A 20,737-nucleotide genomic window follows, 5' to 3' on the forward strand; every position below is an offset into this window, starting at 1 on the left:
ACTGAGCCTAGAGAGGGCCGGCACAGCCCAAGGTCACAGCCAGGAGGGGGCTGAACTGCGTGCAGGGTCTCCCAGCTCTGTCTGGGCCCCCCTCCCTCTCCTGGCGTCCTGCAGCCTTACCCCCTCACATCCAGGTGCCTTCTTCCCACTGGGCCCTTTACCCCCTGAGTCTGATGCAAGTAACCCCCAGCCAGAAGGGCTTTTTGTTCCTGCCCCCAGTGGTCTTGTGTCAGCCCAGGCTCTAGGCTGCTTGGAGGCAGGGCTTGAAATCCTGCCAGGCTGTGGGCCTGGAGGCCCGAGGCTTCCTGATTCTGTGCTGGGAAATGGTGCATGCCTCTGACCTGCCTCGTACGTGGAGAGGAGCCCCAGAGATGTTTTGGGACTAGGATTGGCTGGACCCTGCCCCCATGGTACCTGAACTCTCACATTCAAGCTTTTCCCTGCTGTGTCCTGCTGGCCTTGAAAGGGCAGGGGTGGCTGTTATTTGGGGGCCAGGAGTCACCTTTGCCCATCTGTCATCGTATCCCCCACCCCCATGTGGGGGATGCTGAGTTCTGACGATCCAATCCCATACTCTCTTTATAACATGGAAGTCCCCCTCCCCCACCTACTAGTTGGGCCACTGCCAGATGGGGAGGAGGTAAGCAGGCAGGCAGGGATTGGCTGGTTTAGCCTGGCCACTGCCAGTGTCCCCTAGGTCAGGCGCCAGGGACAAAGACTTTCGAAGAGGAGGGGAGAGGAGGCTGTGTGGATAAGCTGCTGTGGTCTGAAGGTACCTGGCTGGGGGGTCTTGATCCTGGGAAGTGAAGGATGCTGCCCAAGGGTGGGGTGGCTCCAGATAGCAGCTGGGAGCAGAGTGGCTACTGGTGGGTGGTTAGCTATCTCTCACTCTCTGTCTTTTTCTCCCTCTCACTCACTCTGCCTCTCCCTGTAGAATTGTCTAGGTCCTCCTCCCCTCTCTGAATCACCATTTGCCCAGTGCTGAGCACTCACCATGCCTACCCTTCTCTCTCCCTGCCCCTCCCATTCCGGTGTGGGGGAGGGGCTCTCCCTCTGTTCCTGAAGAGTCCAGAGAGCTCACCCTTGGGCCCATTTCCTCGGCCTCAGGAAAATCTGTCCCCTCTGCCTCCAGGATGCTGAGCCTGTCCTGGCTGGGACTCGGGAAGGTGGCAGCCTCCCCATGGCTGCTCCTGCTGCTGGTGGGGGTCTCCTGGCTCTTGGCCCGCGTCCTGGCCTGGAGCTACAGCTTCTATGACACCTGTTGCCGCCTCAGGTGTTTCCCGCAGCCTCCGAAGGAGCACTGGTTTTGGTGTCACATGGGAACGGTGAGTGTGGGTGGCAGCAGGGGCCTGGGGCATCGGGGTGGATCCACTTTCCCAAGGGTGGGGAACGGGGACCTGGGGTGGGGCTGGGGTCTGGGACAGCAGCGAAGGGCTGCAAAGGGCCAAGTTCCCCGGTGTCCCCACAATCTTGCCAGGGGCCACCGTGCAGGGTCCGCTCCCTGCCTGGCCCATGTTTGCTGGCCTCAGGCAAACACATCTCCTCTCTGGGTTTTGGCTTCCCCACAGGAATCAGTTCTGATCTCTGCTCCCCTCTCCTGCCATGGGGTGCTGCTGGGCTGGAGAAGAGGGGTGGGCTGTGCGCCCTTTTCTTCTGCCTCCTTTTTGTGATCTTGCCTTTCACTCCCAAGATACATCAACGGGCCCCATTGCCCAACTGGCATAAAAGTTGACCACTTCCCCTTTCAGAAGGAATCACCCTGGCCTTGACCTTTGTGACCAAACCTATTTCATTCAGTGCCGGCATCTCGTCTGCCCGTCTTCACCCACTCCTGCCTGGTTCCCACCCCTGTCATGTTTCCAGACATGACCATGACCTCATCACCCCCCGGAAGCAATCTGGCCCTGCTGACCATGGCAGCTGCCCAGAAATTCCTTGTCTTCTGGGTTCTCGCACACCACCCGGCCCTGGTCTCCACTTGGCTCTTCCTCACCCCACCTTTCCATGCGGGGAGCCTTCAGGGTCCTAACCCACTCGTCCTCTTCTCTGGCTCCCCAGGCCATTGCCTCACCTGGGGGGGCTCTGACTCCCAAGGGGCCATCAACTCCCACCACAAAGGAATTATAAGCTTCCAGCTCTCCAGCCCCAGTCTCCCCTGTGGTCCTTTCTGTCTTTATCCCAGGAGAGGTTTTCCTGAAATTTCACTTCTCTTAACACCACTACTCAGCTGAAAACCATTCTGTAAGACTGATCATCATTCTAGAGACAGACCACGTGTTGCCTGGCCAGGCTCTGCTGCCCTCCTGGCCCCGTGCACACCCTGGACCCTCCAAGCTCCTGCTTTCTCTCCTCCACGAGCCAAACCCTTCCTACCTCAGGCTCTTTGGTTGTGCTGCTCCTTTGCCTGGAAGGGCTTCCCTTCCTGCAGCCACTGGGTCGATCCCTCCTTTTCTGGTTGCATTTTCAGCTCAGGTGTAAATTCTACGAGCCTCCCTTGACTTCCCCCCCCTAGACCTAGACCTCTGACATGGTCCTGCTCACACTCAAACAGTTAATTGTCCAGTTATTTGTTTATTATCTCTCTTATTCTCTCTCTCACTAGACAGTGGCACTGGGGATAGATTGATATGTATAATGCCCGGCTCAGGAGCTGACATACAGTTGGCACTTCATAACTGTGTGATAATGTCATGGTGGAGGCCTTGTTCTAGGTTTCAATGAACTTACCATCACCTCCCTTGGTCATCCAATGCCACAGGGACAGGGGCCAGCTGCACCCCGGCCACCCCACAAACCAGCTCATTACACAACAGGATGCCCTAAGCTTGTCCTGAATGTTACCTGATATTCTGGGTGTTGGCAATTTCTCAGCAAGTTTGGAGGTAGCAGGAATGTTATAAAATTACAGTTCCTACACCTCCTATGAGGGCTTGGCCATGGAGGCTGGTCTTGGTCACTCTTCCCTCCTCCAGTCCCATTTACTGTGTGACCTCAGCTGAGTCACTCTCCCTCTCTGGGCCAATCTCCTCAAATGCCTCAGGGTTCTTAGGGAGCAGGAAACAGTCACAGAGTGAAAATGACTTGTATTCATCTGTCTGGAGCACCTGGAAGTATTTGTCAGTCTGGGATGGGGCTTCCCGTGGGACTGGAGAGGATGCCTCACTGGGAGGCAAGCCCCCCTCCTTCTCCTTTTGAAGGATGCAGCCTGGGTTTCTTCATTTGTAAAAGGCACGGCTGATGGGGGAGTCCATAGGTTCAGGGGATAGGTTCATAGATAGTCCATAAGTTCATAGGTAGAGGTGGATAGACAGATAGACAGACAGACAGACAGATGGGATGAACCATGCAAGCTGGTGGGCAGAAGAGGTCGTAGGTGGGAGCTGCCCTCCTGACTGATGGGCAGAGCTCACACCCGTGTCCTGGGGTCTGTCAGAGCTGGAAGGTCTGCATACCTTCACCCTCTGGGGAGCGGTGGGGGGGGCTGTGTGGACTGGCCAGGACATTAGAGGACATGGGAACGAGCCCCAGTACAAAACGTGAGGCCACCCTGCTGTTCCCGTGGGCACCTCCCTGAGATTGGAACGACTCGCAGGAGAAGAAAGATCTGACTTCTCACGCCAAGGTCGGCCTCTCAGGGGGCAGGGAGCATGTCTTCTCCCTGTGTCCTGGGAGGGACCCTTGGGACATGGAGAGTCTTCCGGGATCCCTCTGCCCCCAAGGGAAGGAGCAGGAGGAAACAGAGATCCGCTCCATCTATGCAGAGTCTGGACACACTGACCACTGCAGAGGTTGCAGGGGAACTTGCCGTGGCTCGTTCTGTGGAGGTGATGGCCCCTGTCTTGCTTGTAGGTCCACCCCACAGAGCAGGGCTTGAGGGTCTTAATTCAGCTGGTGGCTGCCTACTCGCAGGGTTTATGATCTGCTTGGGCTCCCATCATTTCTTGCCACCGTGGCATTGCCTGCTCTGTCATCATGCCACAGGTACCCATCTGGAATATGTGGCCATGGGCACTGTGACAGCATCTGAGGGCCACGTACCCCTCCCTGCGAGGCTTCTGTGAGGTCCCTGTGGATTCCCAGGTCCTTTCTGCTCTTGGGTGACCTTGGTCATTACTTTCTTCTGGACACTGCTTCAGGAGTGTCCTTGGGGAGGCTCAGTCCCAGGTAATGTCTTGGGGGAACCCCAATCTTGGGCATGTAAAACTAGAGACACCCTCAATCCTGTGTGGTCAGAGTGGGTCTGACGGAGAGACAGGGGTAAGGGGAACTCAGAGGGGAAGCAAGGCATCTGCTGTTTGGGTAGGCTGGGAGCCTTCTTAGAGAAGGAGTTGTTGGAAGGGGGTCTGGTCTGATGGGTAGGAATTTTTTAGGAAAAGAAGAGAAAGTATATACTGTGGAGAGGAATAGCCCACTCAAAGGCCTGGAGGGGACAGAGCAAACACCTGTTTTTTTTAAGTTTATTTATTTATTTTGAGAGAGAGAGAGAGAGAGAGAATATGCATGAGTGGGAGAGGGGCAGAGAGAGAGAGAGTGGGAGAGAGAATCCCAAGCAGGCTCCACACTGTCGGTGTAGCTCTTGAACTCATGAACCGTGAGATCATGACCCATGCCAAAATCAAGAGTCAGATGCTTAACCAACTGAGCCACCCCACTGCCTTGCGAGCACCAGGGATTTGAGCAACCATGAGTTGAGTGCATAAAGAGCAATGCTGGTGAGAGGCAGGGAGAAGGTGGAGGGGACAGCAGAGACAGCGGGGCTGCAGGACTGTGTGGGGGCAGGGGGTTTATTCTGAGCGTTCTGGGAGCCATGGAGGGTGTGCATGTTAGGAGACACAGATATGGGGAGTGGGAGAGATAGAGAGAGAAATAGAGGTGAAGAAAGAGAGGTACAGAGAAAAAGTGAGGGAATCAGAGAGGACATACAGAGAATGTAAAAGAAACATACACAAACACATATCATCTATCATCTACCCATCCATCTCTCATCTCTTTCCTTTCTCTCTTCATCCATCCACCCAAACATGCATGCATGCATGCATCCATACGTCTGTCCATCCATCCATCCATCCATCCATGCATCCATCTATCTGTCTGTCTGTCCATGCATCAATCCAACCATCTTCCCATTTATCTTTCATCCCTCTTCTCTCTCTTCCCCTCACTCTCTCTCTATGCATCTATCTCTCTATCATCTATCTATCTATATATATCTCTCTATCCCTATCTATCTATCTATCTATCTATCATCTATCTATCTATCATCATCATGTAGCTCTCCATCATCTAGCTATTATCATCTGGCTGTCTATCACCTACCTAAAGAAACAGATGAAGATTGTGAGAGTGAAGGGAGAGGGAGAGGCACATAGATAGACACAGAAAAAGAGACAAACAGACCAACAAAGGGAAGCTGACTTGGTGAGATGTAGAGGTGTAGACTAATAATGCAGGCAGAAGGGGGGATGCAGTGGGCAGTTGGAAGCTTCTGGGGCTGCTGCCTGACCTGGCCTTCCTCCTCCACCCTGCCATCCCCAGGTAAAGAGCAATGAAGAAGGCTTGAGGTTCATGGAGAGTCTGAGTCACAGCTTCCGTGATGTTCACCTCTGGTGGATGGAGCCCATCTACCCACTTCTGCGGTTCGTCCACCCCAAGTTTGTTGCCCCCCTGCTCCAGGCCCCAGGTATCTCTCCCAGGAGCACACGACCCAGCCATTCCCTTGTCCCTGTTCCCAGTTCTCCGCACCTCTGGACAGACCAGGTTGAGCAGGGAAGTAGGTAGTATTGATGGAGTCCTGCCATTAACCTGCTGGGCGACTCTGGGCAGGTCCTGGCTCTCTCTGGTTCCCAGTCGTTTTCAATTTTGAGTGGTGGAAATTCAGCAATGTTGGTCTAAGAGAAGAAAGGGAATCTATTGACTGAAAAGCTGACGGAATGTTGTCTTCAGGCATGGTTGGATCCAGTCTTCAAACAGTGCCCTTGAGAATCTGTCTCTCTCTTGTAGTTCTGTGTTCCTCGGTGACAGCTTCACTCTCATGCTGACAAACATGAGTCTAAGAAGCTCAACCCCCATGGAAATGTGAGCTCATTCTCTGCAGACCCAGAAATAGTTGCAGGATTCTCTTAAATTGGCCTGGCTTGGGTCACAGGGACCAATTCTTCCTCTAGTCACGGCAACTTGATTGTTAAGGGTTAGTGTCATATGTTCAGCTCTGGAACGGAGGATGGACTGGCATGGCCACCCTCCCTAGCTACTTGGACTGAGGGAGAAAGAGGAGCGCGGTGTTGGTTCCAGAAGGGGATGGACAGGCAGATACCACAGATGTCCATTCACTGGCATCTCTGCTAGGGGGGCATTTCCTGGGTGAGGAAACGGAGGCTCCAGGAGGCTTAAAAACTTCTCAAGGTCACATAGCATGCCGAAGGCTTTCTCTTACTTCTTCTGTGTGTTCTTGGCTGCCCTAACTGCCTCTGGTAGGAGGGACCTTTAGTTGGAAGGGGATTTGGGGTAGGGAGATGGCCAGAGTGTTGTGGGGGAAGATCCACAGAGTGTTGTGGGGAGCTGGTCTAGAGGCACGAGGGAGCAGTGGCAGCTCTTTGTGGTGGGGGGAGCTCAGCATCTGAGGGTGGCAACACTGTTTGGTCTCTTAAGGACAGAGGAGCCCCTGAGCCTAAGCACTTAATGATAACTATGGGATGTAGGAGAATCCTGAGAAAGGCTAGGTCACACCTGGGCCATGTCTGGGACATTAGTGGGACCATATTTAAGTCCTGCCAGGGTCCGTCTATGAGACACACTGAGGTCGTGTCAGATTGTCTTTGGGTCCATTCAGAGGATGCTGCATGAGGCCAGTGTGTGTTAGGCATGTTGTTTCGTGTCAGGGCATGTTACCATGTGTTGGGGCCATGTCAGAAGTCCCAGGAGATGTCAGACGGTTCTGGGACAGGTGTGATGTCCTAGGTCCCTGTAAAGGCATTTTGTGGAGTGCTGATTGGTGCTTGGGTGTTTCGAACATGTTGGACTGGCAAGGAGCCATGTCAAGGCATGTTGGGAGTGTTGTGCCCTATTTTCGGGAGCATCTAAGTACCTAGGGCTAGGTCCATGGGCTGTGCCTTTGCTCTGCTCTGTGCTGCAGCCTGGTCTTGTCCCCCCTCACCTCCCTACTGTGCTCTATAGAATTCCCACAATGATGGTTGGAGGGGGTATGCAATCCCCGGCTCGATCTTCCACCCCCCACCACAAAGCCCATCCCTGCGTCTTCTCTATGGCCCCTGATGATCTGTCTCTCATGCCATCCACCATCGTGCCCAGGGATACGTTTTTCTACAGATTCCTGAGGCCCTGGCTGGGTGAGTAACTGTTAAGTGAAGGAGGTTGGGGACAACCTTGGGGTCTCAGGGGAAAGCACTGCCCTTGCCTACTCCTCGTGGCTGCCTCTACTAGGGGATGGGCTCCTGCTGACTGCTGGTGACAAGTGGAGCCACCACCGTCGTTTGCTGACACCTGCCTTCCACTTTGAAATCTTGAAATCCTATGTGAAGATTTTCAACAAAAGTGCAGACATCATGCATGTGAGTTGAAACCCAGGGACCCGGCTGGAGCCTTGGGAAAAGGGGTGTGGCCTGGAGTCCTATCCTTGCTAGATGACTTTCGGGCCATTCTACTCCTTCTCCAAGCATCAGTTTCCCCATCTGTCAAATGAGGATTATAAGCCCTTCTTAGATAGTGGTCAAGATGATGTAATGGAATCATGGTCCTGGCACATTGTAGGTGCTCGGAAGGTGTTAGCTTCTAATCTGCCTCACTGAAACTCTGTGAAACTTGAGACACTAATGATGAAGATTATATGGTAGCTCTTTGTTCACTGAACTGCACCTTGAAACTCATGAGGTTGAAAGGATTTGTGTTTTATTGCTCGCAAGATGATGAGTCCAGAGAATGGTTCTTATTTTGCCTGGAATCACTCACATGTCTGTGGCCATGGCTGGGTTTGGGAGACAGCTCTACTTTCCCAGGCTCAGCTCTGCCACACATTTGGGGCTTGGCTAATGGTTGGTTAGTCTAGGATGGCCTTGGTGGGACAACCAGACTCCTGCATGTGTCCCTCATCTTCCAGTAGGCTAGCCTATGCTTGATCGCATGGTAGACCCTGGGCTCCAAGAGAACAAGCAGAAACATGCAGTACCTCTTGAAGCCTAGTTTCAGAACAGGCAACCGGGACCTCCACCTTCTTCTGTTGGCGGAAGCAAGTCCCACATCCAGCTCCAATTCAAGAGCTGGAGAAAGAGGTTTTACCTCCTAATGGAAGATCTGCCAAACCTCATTGCAAAGGGTGAAGGTACAGGGAGGGAGGAAGAAATGGAGACATTTTTTTTATATATATGAAATTTATTGACAAATTGGTTTCCATACAACACCCAGTGCTCATCCCAAAAGGTGCCCTCCTCAATACCCATCACCCACCCTCCCCTCCCTCCCACCCCCCATCAACCCTCAGTTTGTTCTCAGTTTTTAACAGTCTCTTATGCTTTGGCTCTCTCCCACTCTAACCTCTTTTTTTTTTTCCCTTCCCCTCCCCCATGGGTTCCTGTTAAGTTTCTCAGGATCCACATAAGAGTGAAACCATATGCTATCTGTCTTTCTCTGTATGGCTTATTTCACTTAGCATCACACTCTCCAGTTCCATCCACGTTGCTACAAAAGGCCATATTTCATTTTTTCTCATTGCCACATAGTATTCCATTGTGTATATATACCACAATTTCTTTATCCATTCATCAGTTGATGGACATTTAGGCTCTTTCCATAATTTGGCTATTGTTGAGAGTGCTGCTATGAACATTGGGGTACAAGTGCCCCTATGCATCAGTACTCCTGTATCCCTTGGATAAATTCCTAGCAGTGCTATTGCTGGGTCACAGGGTAGGTCTATTTTTAATTTTCTGAGGAACCTCCACACTGCTTTCCAGAGCGGCTGCACCAATTTGCATTCCCACCAACAGTGCAAGAGGGTTCCCGTTTCTCCACATCCTCTCCAGCATCTATAGTCTCCTGATTTGTTCATTTTGGCCACTCTGACTGGCGTGAGGTGATACCTGAGTGTGGTTTTGATTTGTATTTCCCTGATAAGGAGCGACGCTGAACATCTTTTCATGTGCCTGTTGGCCATCTGGATGTCTTCTTTAGAGAAGTGTCTATTCATGTTTTCTGCCCATTTCTTCACTGGGTTATTTGTTTTTCGGGTGTGGAGTTTGGTGAGCTCTTTATAGATTTTAGATACTAGCCCTTTGTCCGATATGTCGTTTGCAAATATCTTTTCCCATTCCGTTCGTTGCCTTTTAGTTTTGTTGGTTGTTTCCTTTGCTGTGCAGAAGCTTTTTATCTTCATAAGGTCCCAGTAATTCACTTTTGCTTTTAATTCCCTTGCCTTTGGGGATGTGTCGAGTAAGAGATTGCTACTGCTGAGGTCAGAGAGGTCTTTTCCTGCTTTCTCCTCTAAGGTTCTGATGGTTTCCTGTCTCACATTTAGGTCCTTTATCCATTTTGAGTTTATTTTTGTAAATGGTGTGAGAAAGTGGTCTAGTTTCAACCTTCTGCATGTTGCTGTCCAGTTCTCCCAGCACCATTTGTTAAAGAGGCTGTCTTTTTTCCATTGGATGTTCTTTCCTGCTTTGTCAAAGATGAGTTGGCCATACGTTTGTGGGTCTAGTTCTGGGGTTTCTATTCTATTCCATTGGTCTGTGTGTCTGTTTTTGTGCCAATACCATGCTGTCTTGATGATGACAGCTTTGTAGTAGAGGCTAAAGTCTGGGATTGTGATGCCTCCTGCTTTGGTCTTCTTCTTCAAAATTCCTTTGGCTATTCGGGGCCTTTTGTGGTTCCATATGAATTTTAGGATTGCTTGTTCTAATTTCGAGAAGAATGCTGGTGCAATTTTGATTGGGATTGCATTGAATGTGTAGATAGCTTTGGGTAGTATTGACATTTTGACAATATTTATTTTTCCAATCCATGAGCAGGGAATGTCTTTCCATTTCTTTAAATCTTCTTCAATTACCTTCATAAGCTTTCTATAGTTTTCAGCATACAGATCCTTTACATCTTTGGTTAGATTTATTCCTAGGTATTTTATGCTTCTTGGTGCAATTGTGAATGGGATCAGTTTCTTTATTTGTCTTTCTGTTGCTTCAATGTTAGTGTATAAGAATGCAACTGATTTCTGTACATTGATTTTGTATCCTGCAACTTTGCTGAATTCATGTATCAGTTCTAGCAGACTTTTGGTAGAGTCTATCGGATTTTCCATGTATAATATCATGTCATCTGCAAAAAGCGAAAGCTTGACTTCATCTTTGCCAATTTTGATGCCTTTGATTTCCTTTTGTTGTCTGATTGCTGATGCTAGAACTTCCAGCACTATGTTAAACAACAGCGGTGAGAGTGGGCATCCCTGTCGTGTTCCTGATCTCAGGGAAAAAGCTCTCAGTTTTTCCCCGTTGAGGATGATGTTAGCTGTGGGCTTTTCATAAATGGCTTTTATGATCTTTAAGTATGTTCCTTCTATCCCGACTTTCTCGAGGGTTTTTATTAAGAAAGGGTGCTGGATTTTGTCAAAGGCCTTTTCTGCATCGATTGACAGGATCATATGGTTCTTCTCTTTTTTTTTGCTAATGTGATGTATCACGTTGATTGATTTGCGAATGTTGAACCAGCCCTGCATCCCAGGAATGAATCCCACTTGATCATGGTGAATAATTCTTTTTGTATGCTGTTGAATTCGATTTGCTAGTATCTTATTGAGAATTTTTGCATCCATATTCATCAGGGATATGGGCCTGTAGTTCTCTTTTTTTACTGGGTCTCTGTCTGGTTTAGGAATCAAAGTAATACTGGCTTCATAGAATGAGTCTGGAAGTTTTCCTTCCCTTTCTGTTTCTTGGAATAGCCTGAGAAGGATAGGTATTATCTCTGCTTTAAATGTCTGGTAGAAGAAATGGAGACATTTTTGCAGCAGTGGCCTACCTCCATGGTAATGACGAAGATGAGGGTGAGAGCTAATGATTACTTAGCTCTTGGTGTATATCAGGAACCATGAGATCATGACCTGAGCCCAAGCTGGACACGTTACCGACTGAGCCTCCCCACTGCCCCTCATGCACCAGTTCTATTGCACACGTTGTCTTATCTAATTTCCACAACGATATAAGGTAGAGATGATGATTATTGTCTCATTACAGGTAATGAAACTGAAGCTCAGAGAGTTTAGGGAGCCTGCTCCCTTTCACAGCTAGCATGTGAGCTAATAAATGGAGTAGGGTTTCCAACCTGGTTTGTCTGACAACAGAGCAAGTCATCTTAATTGTCACTGAAGCTTTGACAGGTGGAGTCCAGAGGGCAGCAGTGAGTTGACCAAGGGCACACAGGGGTGTAGGAAGCAGAGCCAGGATTTGAACTCAGGTCTCCTGACCCCCAGCCATTGGGTCTTAATAGTAAGAGTTTCTATTCCCACCCAAGCCTGGTCCTCCCTGGAGATGGGTGCCTGGGGCCTAGGACCAGGAGTGTGGGTTTTGGGGAGTCCATCCTGGAGATTGGGACTGAGGGGGAGCTCAGGGGAGGTAGGTCCCAGCCCCAGATTTGCCCCTTTGTCTGTCCAGGCCAAGTGGAAGCGCCTAGTGTCAGAGGGCAGCACCCGATTGGACATGTTTGAGCACATCAGCCTCATGACCCTGGACAGTCTGCAGAAATGTGTCTTCAGTTTTGACAGCAATTGCCAGGAGTGAGTGCTTGCTCAGGACCTGGGAACATGAACCGTAGACCCATGGGAGTAGATGGAGAAGGGAGGGCTGGCCAGGGCGATCCGATGGGACTTCCTGATAGATTGATCTGATCAGATGGATCAGAGTGAGACAAAGAAGGACAAGGAAGGTAAAGAGAAAGGTAAGGTTTCAGGTAAGCAAAAATGCTTGGTAAAGGCCAACAGGACTAGGATGAATAAAGCATGTGGCACTTTGGTAATGAGATTGGAGAGTTGGCAGGGGGGCTAATCTTAAGGATATTGAAAATGACGAAAAGGGGTCTGAGCTTTATCCTGAGGTTTCCAGGGATGGAAGGTGGAAGGTGTTTGAAGGCCATGGTCAAAGCTGTTCTTCAACATTGGACTCTAGAGACAAACTGTCACATAGACACAGAACTTGAGGAGGAGGCAGCTTGAATGTGGTGGCAAAAATGGGGCAGATTTGGGGGAATTTAAGGAGGAATGGGCAGGGGCAGATACTTTGTAGGACAGAAGAGAGATGAGTGTGATACCCAAGGTCTGCCCAGGGTCTGGGCCATGATTCCATTTACAGACATGGCAGGTGGAGAGAGAAGCATGCCTGGAGGACACTCTGTTTTGCAGGGACATGCTTCTGAGGTTCTGGTTGGAAGGCACTCCTAGGGCCTCATGTGGGTTAAGGAGCTGTTCTCTATGGACTGACCCTTCAGGAGCCCCAGTGAATATATTGCTGCCATCTTGGAGCTCAGCGCCCTTGTGGTGAAACGGCAGAGGCAGATCTTGCTGCACCCGGACTTGCTGTACTACCTCACCCCTGATGGGCGGCGCTTCCGCAGGGCTTGTGACCTGGTGCACAACTTCACAGATGCCATCATCCAGGAGCGGCGCTGCTCCCTCCTTACTGAGGGCTCCCATGACTTCCTCAAGGCCAAAGCTAAGGCCAAGACTTTGGACTTCATTGATGTGCTCCTGTTGGCCAAGGTGGGCTTCCCTGGGATCAGAATTCAAGAGTTACAATGGACCTTGACTCCAAAAGTCAGATGAGAGAACTTGGACTTGACCCAGCTGGTACTGAGGAGCCACAGAAGGTGCTTGAGGAAGGGAGAGACAGGTCAGGGATATGTTTTAGACGTGACTTTGTAGAAGGCTGCTTGGGAGAAGAAAGCTGCAGACAGGGAGACCTGTGGGATAGGGCTCTAGAGATGATGAGGGACGAATCCTGCTTTGGTGATGGAGCCTGAGGGACTGTTTCAGGCAAGACTCATGTGCCCTCCGAGCCGGTGTGATTCAGGATGTCGTGCCCTTTCTGCAGGATGAAGATGGGAAGGAACTGTCCCATGAGGATATCCGAGCTGAAGCTGACACCTTCATGTTTGGGGGTAAGCATCCCAGTGTGGGACTGCAGGGGGTAGGAGTCTGTCCAATCCCAGGGACTTGGCAGGTGGGCCCTGGACCACCCCATCCCACCCGATCTTCCCCATCCTCCCTGAGGGCCCTAACGAAGGGCGCTGTCCGCCCTCTGGTGCTGAACAAGCCCAGAGACCCAAGCCTGTCTGGCTGCCTCTCAGGCCATGACTCCACGGCCAGTGGTCTCTCCTGGGTCCTGTACAACCTTGTGAAGCACTCAGAGTATCAGGAGCGCTGTCGGCAGGAGGTGCAAGAACTCCTGAGGGACCGTGAGCCTAAAGGGATTGAATGGTGAGTGCAGGTCCTCATGTCCTGTTCTGGAACTCTTCTCATTGGCTCTGCTCCCCTGCTGGGGAAGGGGAAAGAACTTTTTGTTGATTGTGTCATTGTTGCTTAGAGAGACTAGGAGCAGAACCCAGAGGCAAGGGTATGGTACCCAGCCTGGAGAGCGGGGGAAAGCAAGCTTATGCAACAGAAAGATTGGAGTGTCCACATTTATTGTCCTGCTTGCTTGCTATGTGACTTGAATAAAACCAATTCCCTTTTCTGAGTACCACTTTTCTCCTCTGGAAATGGGGGCGGGACAGGTCAGGGAATGTCTCCTCCAAGGGCTGCTTGGAGAACTGTGACAATGTGTGTAGAACAGATGCCATCCAGTGTGTGTTCAGTAAATGAACTTCTCTCCCTTGCTCTTCTGCCTGAAGTTGCACATTTCCCCTAAAGACCCCTGCTCTTAATTTTTGCTCTTATATCTAATTCCCACCTACTATCTATTCCAGGGATTCACAAGTGGTCCTTGAGGGTAAAACAGTTACCCATTGCTTGGTTCAGTAAACTTGTCTACCCTGCCGGCCCTTCTCAACTCCATGTCCAGTCCCATTGAAGTCCTACTTGGTCAAGGCTGGATCTTGGAGGAAAGAAGGGGGTGAGGCTGGGTAGCAAAGAACAAATATGAATTCAGCCCTCTGGGAATGGGTAGTGGACAGTGCTCCAGGCCTTACGGACAGCTTGTGCAAAGGCCCTGATGGAGGCATGCAGCGGTGGGCCTGGCATGTTTGGGAGGAAGTAAACATGGCTGGATCCTTGTGAAATTTACAGTGTGAAGCATCTGAGAGGCTCCCAGTGAGGCTGGAGCTGGTAGTTGGTAATGGAAGCCCTTCTTGGTCTGCTTTGGAAACCACGTGAAGATTTTCCAAAGGTGTCGGTTCCAGTCCTCTGGGAAGCCAATATTGGATAAAAGATAAAAGTGTGCAGGGATACTGCTCTCAGGGAGGGAGTCTCACATTGGGCAGAAGTGATCAGAAAGTAGGGGCCCACCATGCTCTGTCAGTGGCTGGGACCTGCCCAAGAGAGTGTGGTCTTGGCTTGAATGCTGCTGCAGAGCCCAGAGACCCTCTAACTGGAGGCTGTCAGCCGACTGCACTCCTTGGAGCTGGACATCACGTTCTTTCTTGAAGGGAGATACGTGACTAATATAGGAAGGCAGTGGGGAGCCATAGGAGATGTTTGAGCAGGGGAGAGACAAGTCAGATATTCGATTTAAACATATCTGCAAACTGGAGGAGATGAGGTGGAGCCTGGGGGTCCCAGGGAGATTGGGGGCCAAGGGATGAAGAATGGGGAGGAGATGTTGGACTGAACACTTCAGTCCTTCAACTTCAAGGACTTCAATGTAGTGCCTTCAACTTCAAGGCTGGGCTCAGTACAGCAGTTGTGTGAAGTGGAGAAGTGTTTGTGTGTGTCTCTCAACTTCAAACAGTGCACTTGGTAACACTTCAAATGGTGCGAAATGCTTTACAATGGATATAATAAGCCTTTGTCTTTTTTCAATCTCGGTTCTATTGAGATATAGTTGACATAAAATACTGTGCATACAACACAAGGTATACACCACGAGGGTTTGATATACGTATATATTGCAAAATGAGCACAGAGGTAAATACTTTCCTTATCTCACACAAGCCTCTGCCTTATCCAGCACCCCAATCCCATCCCCACCTTTGATGATCTCTGGTGTGCTTCCAATGATCATCTCTGCCCACACCTATGTGCCCACAGTCTCTCTCATTTTGAGCATAGTCTTTTCTCTCCACAGCTGAGAGAAAACACAGAGCATTCAGGCATGCACACTGACAATATAACTTCAAGATCTTTTCCTTTCCCCTCCAGATGTACGTTTTGGGAAATTAATTTAGAATTACAAAATCCATAATGGGAAGAAGTCCTTTCTTTTCTTTTCCTTGCACAAAATGCAACACTACGGAGAAGGTTAGGTCCTCCTTTGTTGCTGTCCCCCCAAGCCTAATCAATCCCCTGTCTCCTGAGCGGTCTCCAGGGACATCAATTTGTCATATGTCCTTTCAGACTTTTCAGAAGGTCTTGTAGCTATGTATTTCTATAGTTATAATGGTTTTAATAGAAACACACACACACATTTGGTTACTTGTTCTTTTCTCTTTTCTCTCAACAGTTGTTTTCGACTCCTCTCTAATTGTAAATCGCACACTTTATTCAGCTCACCCCTCTGTTGGGGACGTTTATGTGATGATTTGCAGTGATGACAGATATTGCTGAATTGCCTTTCAGCACCTCTGTACCGATTTACCCCGCAGTGTTTGAAAGGACCAGTGATCTGTATTTCCTCCTTTTGATAACTGTGTAGTATTCCATCATATGGATGTATCATAATTATGTAAACATTCCCCTGCCGAGGGTCATTTCTATAGTTTGGAGCCTTATGCTGTAATAAACATGATGTACCAAACATCCATGTACACACTGATTTTTGCTCCCATGTGAGGATGTCTCTCCAGAACAAATTTCTGGGTGTGGAATTGCTGAATCAAAGACCATTTGAGTTTTCACAATGTAATCGCTCTTGACAAATCCACTCCTCTAGACAGATTTTGAGAGTGACAATTTTCTCGCATCTTTGCTGACAGTGTGCATAATGAAATTCTGAAACTCTTGCCAATCTGGTAGGTGAATATAATACTTCATTGTCCTAATGAATATCACTTTAAGAATGGGTAAAACTGAGCACGATTTTCACATGTTTATGAACCATGCATATTTCTTTTTCTGTGAAGCTTCATTTTGCATAATTTGCCCTTTTTACTTTGAGTTTTTTCTGTTTTTCTTTTTTTTTTTAATTTTTTTCAACGTTTATTTATTTTTGGGACAGAGAGAGACAGAGCATGAACGGGGGAGGGGCAGAGAGAGAGGGAGACACAGAATCGGAAACAGGCTCCAGGCTCTGAGCCATCAGCCCAGAGCCCGACGCGGGGCCCGAACTCACGGACCGCGAGATCGTGACCTGGATGAAGTCGGACGCCCAACCGACTGCGCCATCCAGGCGCCCCTTTGTTTTTCATTTTAAAATTGATTTCTTTACATATAAAGAAAATTAGTTCCTTTTCTGTTATGCAAAAATTCTTTCCTGGATTGACTTTTGACTTTATTTTAGTTTTTGTTCATTTATTTGGAGTCACATTTATTAACTTTTTTTTATAGCTTCTGGTTTTTGTTTTTTTTTTTAATGCTTGGAAAAGCCCTTCCCATACTAATGCTAAACTGTAAAACTTGTTTGTTTTCTTGTAATGGATTTATTTATTAAATTATTTTGTTTATGGGACACCTGGGTGGCTCATTTGGTTGGATGTCCGACTCTTGATTTTGACTCAGGTCATGATCTCGTGATTCATGAATTTGAGCCCCACCTTGGACTCTGTGCTGACAGCTCAGAGCCTAGAGCCTGCTTCGGATTCTCTGTCTCCCTCTCCCTCTCTGCCCCTTCCCTGCTCATGCTGTCTCTCTCGCTCAAAAAATAAATAAACATTCAAACAAATTTAAAAATTCACAGATATGTGTTATATCACAGATCTGCTGCTGGTTCTTATCTTTCTCAGAAACATAGCACTATGACTTTGTCAGACATCCGTGGTTCCATGTACATTTAGATTGTTGCTTTGGACCGTCATATGGAAAGTTCCTCTCTAGTCCCTTGGACCTGAATATCCAGGAGGTTTCCATCTCATGACCGCAATGAACCCCTTGGTGTTCATGTCTTTATCTACCTGTCTGAGAATCTCTCCAGGTTCTATGCTGAGAGCCAACATGCTGGGTCATGAAACACACATCGCCTTTCCTTGACCATGCCAATGCCTTGCAGAGTGGTGGCTCCTGTCCATACCTTTACTGTCAGTGCGTGGGGTCCCCCCACCCAGTGCCTCAGCTGGGCTTTACCATCACCCACCTTGTTAATTCTCACCTCCAATGCATATGAGGTAACATCCCATTGCTATATAATTTCCATTTCTCTGGTAATCGGCGACTTGGAGCATCTCTTCACGTTTTATTTAGTTATTTCTTTTCAATGGTTATTTATTTAGTTTTGAGAGAGAGCACAAGCGGGGGAGGGGCAGAGAGAGAGGGAGACACAGAATCCAAAGCAGGCTCCAGGCTCCGAGCTCTCAGCACAGAGCCCGACGCGGGGCTCGAACTCATGAACCTCGAGATCATGATGTAAACCGAAGTCATATGCTCAACCGACTGAGCCACCCAGGCACCCCATCTCTTCATGTTTTAAATCTCTGAGTTTGAGCTCCCATGAATTTCTAGACCATGTCCTTTGTCTACTCTTTTGAGTCGCCTGCCATCTCTCTTGTTGATTGGTAGGAATTCCTTGTCTATTCAAGATATTCTTCTAGATCAATATATTTACTGCAACCATCTTCTGTGAATCTCTCATCTGAATGTTAATTTGGTCCATTGAATGGAGTGTTTTGTTAAACAGAAATCCTTAATTCTGTGCATATTTTTTCTTTTCTGTTTTCTTTTCTTTTTTCTTCTCTTTTTTCTTTTTTCTTTCTTTCTTTCTTTCTTTCTATCTTTCTTTCTTTCCTTTTCCTCTTCTTTTTTTGTCTTCTGGTTGATGTTTTGGGGTTTTAAGAATTCTTTCCTACTCATAGGTAACAGAGGTGTCTTCTATATTACATCTTCTTTTACCCTTATTTCTTTACCTTTCACGTGTAAGAGAAGACCCCATCTTATATGTGGAGTGCATGATGCTTCAGTTCTTTTGGAGGGTGTGTTGGTGAGACCGTGGGGGTGTCTGTGTCTGTGTCTGAACCATCCCTTGTCTGGGGGTGGCGGGGCCTCCTTTACCGGATGCTACGTTTTCACCTATTCACGTACTTGTCTCTGAGCTCTCTATCTTGTTCTGTGGGTCTGTTTTCCTGTTCTTGCAACAGTGCTTTGCTGCCATTTAATTTAATTTAATTTAATTTAATTTTTTAATTATCACCATACGTTTGTAATGGGTCTTAATATGAGATGAATGGATTCTCTTTCTTTGGTCTTTTAAATCGACATAGATTTTGAACTTTAAGTTTTTCAAACTGAATAAGATTGCTAAGCTCCAAAAACACCAACTAGATTTTAATTGGGTGCATTGGATACATTAATTAACTTAGAAACAATCCACACCGTTATATTAGGTATTCCACCTAGGAGGGTGCCTTTTGTTTGTTCAAATAACCTGATAAGTCCAGCAAAGAGATTTTTTTTTCTATTTTAAATAAACTGTATAACTTTAGACTTTGTAACTTTTAAAGGTACTGTGTGAATGTTGGGCTTTGTTCAGAAATACTTAAAAAATTTTTTTTCAATATTTATTTTTGAGACAGAGAGAGAGAACAGGGAGGGGCAGAGAGAGAGGGAGACACATAATCCGGGGAGCAGCTGGAGGTCTGTGGGAGTCTGATTCGATCCCTGGCTAATTGTTAGGGGGCTTCCTTAGGGACGACCTGGCCCTGTTGCCTTTCCTGACCATGTGCATCAAGGAGAGTCTGCGGTTGCACCCCCCGGTCACAGCCATCTCCCGCTGCTGTACCCAGGACGTCGTGCTCCCAGATGGCCGGGTCATCCCCAAAGGTGCCCACAACACCAGGGGGAGGAGCCTCGTGGGCAGGAAGAGGGGCCCATCAGGCAGGGTGAAACCCTTCCTGACTGGCCCCTCCCCTCCCACAGGTGTTGTCTGCCTCCTTAGTATTTTGGGGACCCACCGCAATCCATCCGTGTGGCCAGACCCTGAGGTGCTGCCTCCCCCTCCCTCCCCTCCACCCACCCTCATGCTTGGCCACTTCCCTAGCGGGGCCTAAGGGAGGGCTCAGGGTTCTGACCTGGCAAATCGCTCCCTCCATGAAAGGCACACCTGTGTCTCCAAAGCCGGCTGTCCTGGGAAACCCCATCCAACAGTCCCGCCTCTCTCCGCCCCCAGGTATACAATCCTTTCCGCTTTGACCCACAAAACATCAAGGAAAGGTCTTCCCTGGCTTTTATTCCCTTCTCCGCGGGACCCAGGTGAGCGCAGCGGGCATCTGAGGTGGGGATGAGGTGGTGAGGGCAGGGGCCTGGGCCTGAGATCCCAGACGTGGCTGTGGGGGCGGGAAAGGGCGTGGTGAGGATGGTTCTCTTTCTCTCCCCTCCTCCAGGGGTTGGGGGTAAAGGCCTGGGTAGTGGGGGTTGGATGGGTCCAAGGAGGGCTCCTGGGTGTGCTCAGAGCCCCTTCCCTCTGTCTGGGAGCTCAGGGCTGAGATCTGAGCCAAGCTCAGGGACCCCTGTATGGGGGTCCCGGGCACGGAGTTAGTTACCTCTGGTATCCCTGCAGGCGGGGCTGGCGGTCCCTGGACATGTTCGGGGCGCGACGGGACCTGCTGGGGTCCCTGGCGAGTGAGTGCCCACTGCCGCCCGCAGGAACTGCTTGGGGCAGACGTTCGCCCTGACCGAGATAAAGGTGGTCCTGGCGCTCACGCTGCTGTGCTTTCGGGTCCTGCCCCACAAGGAGGAGCCGCGCAGGAAGTGGGAGCTCATCCTGCCCGCCGAGGGCGGGCTTTGGCTGCGGTGGAGCCGCTGAGCCCGGGCCCCCAGTGACCCGCCAGCTCCCCCTGGCTTGGGATCCATCCCGACCCTACACACGCCCCCTGCCGGATTCCCAGGACTAGACCTGTGTGGTCTCCTCTGCCCGAGCGCCACTGATAGCCAGCAGGGGGCGCTTGGGACCTGCGGGAACGCAGTGGGAGGGCGAGGGCGAGGGGTGGGGTGGAGGGGAGGCTGGTGTGTGAGCCCAGGACCCTGGCAGCCTTTCCAGCTGACCACGCCCCCCCCCATGCTGATTACGTGCTCTCCCAGAGCCCAATAAGGGCTTTTATCCTGTAGGCAATAGGGTACCAAGGGAGGGGTTTGTGTAGGAGAGTGACCACCGTTAGACACTGACTGAGGGGCATGTTTGAAGCTCAGGGTCACAGTGGAGAACCCATAGTGCCACTACTCTCTGGCCACTCTGACCTCTGTTCCTATCTAATATACCCAAACTTTTCTTACCCCAGAATCCGTCACCATGTTTCCATGGTCACTATGTTCACTGAAACAAACATAGATGCTTTCTCCTGTGTGTCTGATCATTGCAATCATTGTATCCGTTATGTGGTCTGTTGTTTTTGCTAATTTTCACGGGTAGGGTTAGTGGTCTCATGTGCCTGTTTATCTTTGCTTGAGTAT

At 49.5% G+C, this 20,737-nt stretch overlaps 1 protein-coding gene across 1 annotated transcript; it reads left to right on the forward strand.

Annotated features, from left to right (window-relative positions):
* Positions 1-810: 810 nt before the first annotated feature.
* Positions 811-20,204, forward strand: LOC124524488 (cytochrome P450 4F3-like). The gene is given in 14 exon segments (XM_047096784.1): positions 811-866; positions 1,133-1,325; positions 5,536-5,680; positions 7,293-7,346; positions 7,441-7,568; positions 11,652-11,773; positions 12,481-12,751; positions 13,083-13,149; positions 13,339-13,468; positions 18,978-19,111; positions 19,208-19,272; positions 19,458-19,540; positions 19,934-20,079; positions 20,082-20,204. Coding segments are annotated over 14 exon segments (1,623 nt in total). The 3' UTR covers positions 20,111-20,204.
* Positions 20,205-20,737: the final 533 nt, after the last annotated feature.

The sequence above is a fragment of the Lynx rufus genome, unplaced genomic scaffold (assembly GCF_022079265.1).
Source record: "Lynx rufus isolate CCGP_SWC_20201006 ecotype Redwood Valley unplaced genomic scaffold, mLynRuf1.p SCAF_4, whole genome shotgun sequence".
NCBI classification, from domain to species: Eukaryota; Metazoa; Chordata; class Mammalia; order Carnivora; family Felidae; genus Lynx; species Lynx rufus.